Raw genomic sequence first — 2299 nt, 5'->3', positions numbered from 1 at the left:
CGTTGCACTTGTAATATTGTCGCTATGGGCTACTTTATTGAATCCGTTGAAGTTGCGAAAGCATCCGGTGAAAATAACAATAACTGTGAACACTTGTTTTTGTGTCATGTGTTTGATGTGCAATCTGGTTGCGGAGTGACATAAGGAAAGATCTGATAGTGATGCTGCATTACTCTAGCTCTGCGGTAATGCAAAGTGGTGTGCGTGTGCGCTGTTGTTGTTGCTGAAGATCAACTGTCTTGTTGTGGATGTTATGCAGTAGCGCACATTGTGGCTGTGTTGGCACCTAATATGAAATTTGTGTGCATGTCTGAGTGTTTGGGGGTTGGCCGTTGGTGGAGTTCGTTACTGAAGGCCCTGACTTAAACCCCACGGTACGCCACTGTCATCAGGGTTAGTGTTAGAGATACTGACTCCTGAACTTGTGTTTCAGCCGATAGCAGCGTATATACCGATACAGCATCTAGCATTGGAACTACTAGTAGCTCAAACGCACGATACGCTCATTCGCCACATTCGCCGCATATTAGACAGTATCGGAGGATACTGATACCGGTATCATACAACTCTATAAAGTGTTCTGCTCACCATCCAGGCAGGGAGGCCGTGGTAGTGGAGCTGGCCCGAGGTGATGAGCTGATACAGGGGCATACGGGGAACAGCGTTGAAGTCCCCGCACAAGATGGCATTGCATCGCTGACCTCTGCTCTTGCTGGCCTTGACCAGGGCGTGGATCTCTGCCAGCATGATGGCCAGCTGGGCCAGCTTCACGTCGCCCCTCCGGGGGTTGAACAGCAGGTGAGTGTTGGCCACGCAGATGCATGAAGGGGCTTTGATGGGCCCCTCAGACGACCCCGAGGGGAGGACGGGCTGGAGCAGCAGAGCAATGCCCACGTTGTCCCGGTCCAGGAGCTCAGATTCTGGCCGGAAGTACTCCAGACTGGTGGCTGAGACCTCAGAGAAGCGGTCGCCGCGGTAACAGGTAGCACAGCCATCCGTCTTGGTCCCAGTTCGCCGCTTGTACACACATTTATAGCCTGTGGTCCGAGAGATTAATGGTTTTATGGCATTATGTTCACTTTGTCAACCAGGGGCCTTGACATTTGTTTATCGACTGATAAAGCATTTTATAAGAATTTATAAGAATTGAGCCATTTTGTCTCAAAACTGAAACCACCTTGATTTAAAAACATGCACAAACAAATAAAATAGGATCAAATACTTTTTCAACAATTAAATCATTATCCACCAATAGATCTGTAAATTGCGATGAACAAATTCTTCCAAACCCTACAAAAAAACAACAAAGCGACAAACTACAAAACGACAGATAAAGCACAACAGCCTCTCTGACGGACCTATCTCGGCGAGGAAGGGGTGCAGTTCCTCCTTGTAGTGGTTCTCCTGGACCTCTTGGAGACACATGATCTACACAAGGGATAAACGGCACCATCGGTTGCTTGCTGCCCACCAATTAGACCTAAAAACAAAATGGTAGCTCTGAAATGACTTATTATTAAATGACTAATGAAAAGGTTCAGCCCCACATACGTCCGGCAACCATTTAAGGATTTCCTGTTGGAGCAGTGGGTAGCGGTTGCTCCAGTCCAGCCCCTCTAGTGGACAGTGGGAGTACAGCTCCTGGTGGGCCTCCAGAAGGTCCTGGGACAGGATGTTGTAGGACATGACGCTGAAGTCAAAAGAGGCACACTGAACAGGATCCACTGCTGTTTTGTGGCCCGCGTTCACTTCCTCCCAGACTCTCCAAACCACTGTGGGAGAAGGCAGGTACACACATAAACCAAGGGTGAAGTATTACTTTAATTTTCCTTTTAGTACAAAAGTCATTGTGGAATGTGTAGTCATTAGTACATTACATTTCATATGCGGAGGGGATTGAATTTATTGGGATTAACATGATTCTAGTATAAAATTTAATCTCAGCTATTATCTCTAGCTTCACCTTAACTAAGCATTATTTTTATTTCAACACTGAGTACACTTCTCCAACAAGAGACATGACGGTAAAGCATTTTACACATTCCCCCTTTAAACAAAGATTGAGATGAAACAAATGTGGAACAAAATACAGTTATTGCTACAAAACCACAAATGAAACGACATGTTTAGCTCACCCTCTAAAGGCTGTGTGTGCTGGCATGGGGGGTAGTAGCTCATGGAGGGGAACTCCAACAGCGGGCAGTGAGCCACGTCTGCCAGGCCTGGACCTGTGGGTATGTGCCAACAGGTCTGGGGACCCCAGCTCTCCTCTGGCTCCGTCTCCTCCTGCCGCTCGTCG

General features: G+C 47.4%; 1 protein-coding gene across 1 annotated transcript in view; it reads right to left on the bottom strand.

Moving 5' to 3' along the window:
* Positions 1-588: 588 nt before the first annotated feature.
* Positions 589-2299, bottom strand: part of angel1 (angel homolog 1 (Drosophila)) — a gene marked incomplete at its 3' end in the record, with an annotated part of 2970 nt that continues 1259 nt past the window's right edge. Inside the window, 4 exon segments of the mRNA XM_030356771.1 lie at positions 589-1037; positions 1359-1428; positions 1552-1772; positions 2136-2299. The exon segment at positions 2136-2299 is cut by the window's right edge and continues 574 nt beyond it. Of these exon segments, the coding sequence (XP_030212631.1) occupies positions 589-1037; positions 1359-1428; positions 1552-1772; positions 2136-2299 (904 nt within the window).

This window comes from Gadus morhua, chromosome 5, assembly GCF_902167405.1.
Source record: "Gadus morhua chromosome 5, gadMor3.0, whole genome shotgun sequence".
NCBI classification, from domain to species: domain Eukaryota; kingdom Metazoa; phylum Chordata; class Actinopteri; order Gadiformes; family Gadidae; genus Gadus; species Gadus morhua.
The sequence above is the reverse complement of the archived record's forward strand: the minus strand, read 5'-3'. Positions and strand labels throughout refer to the sequence as shown.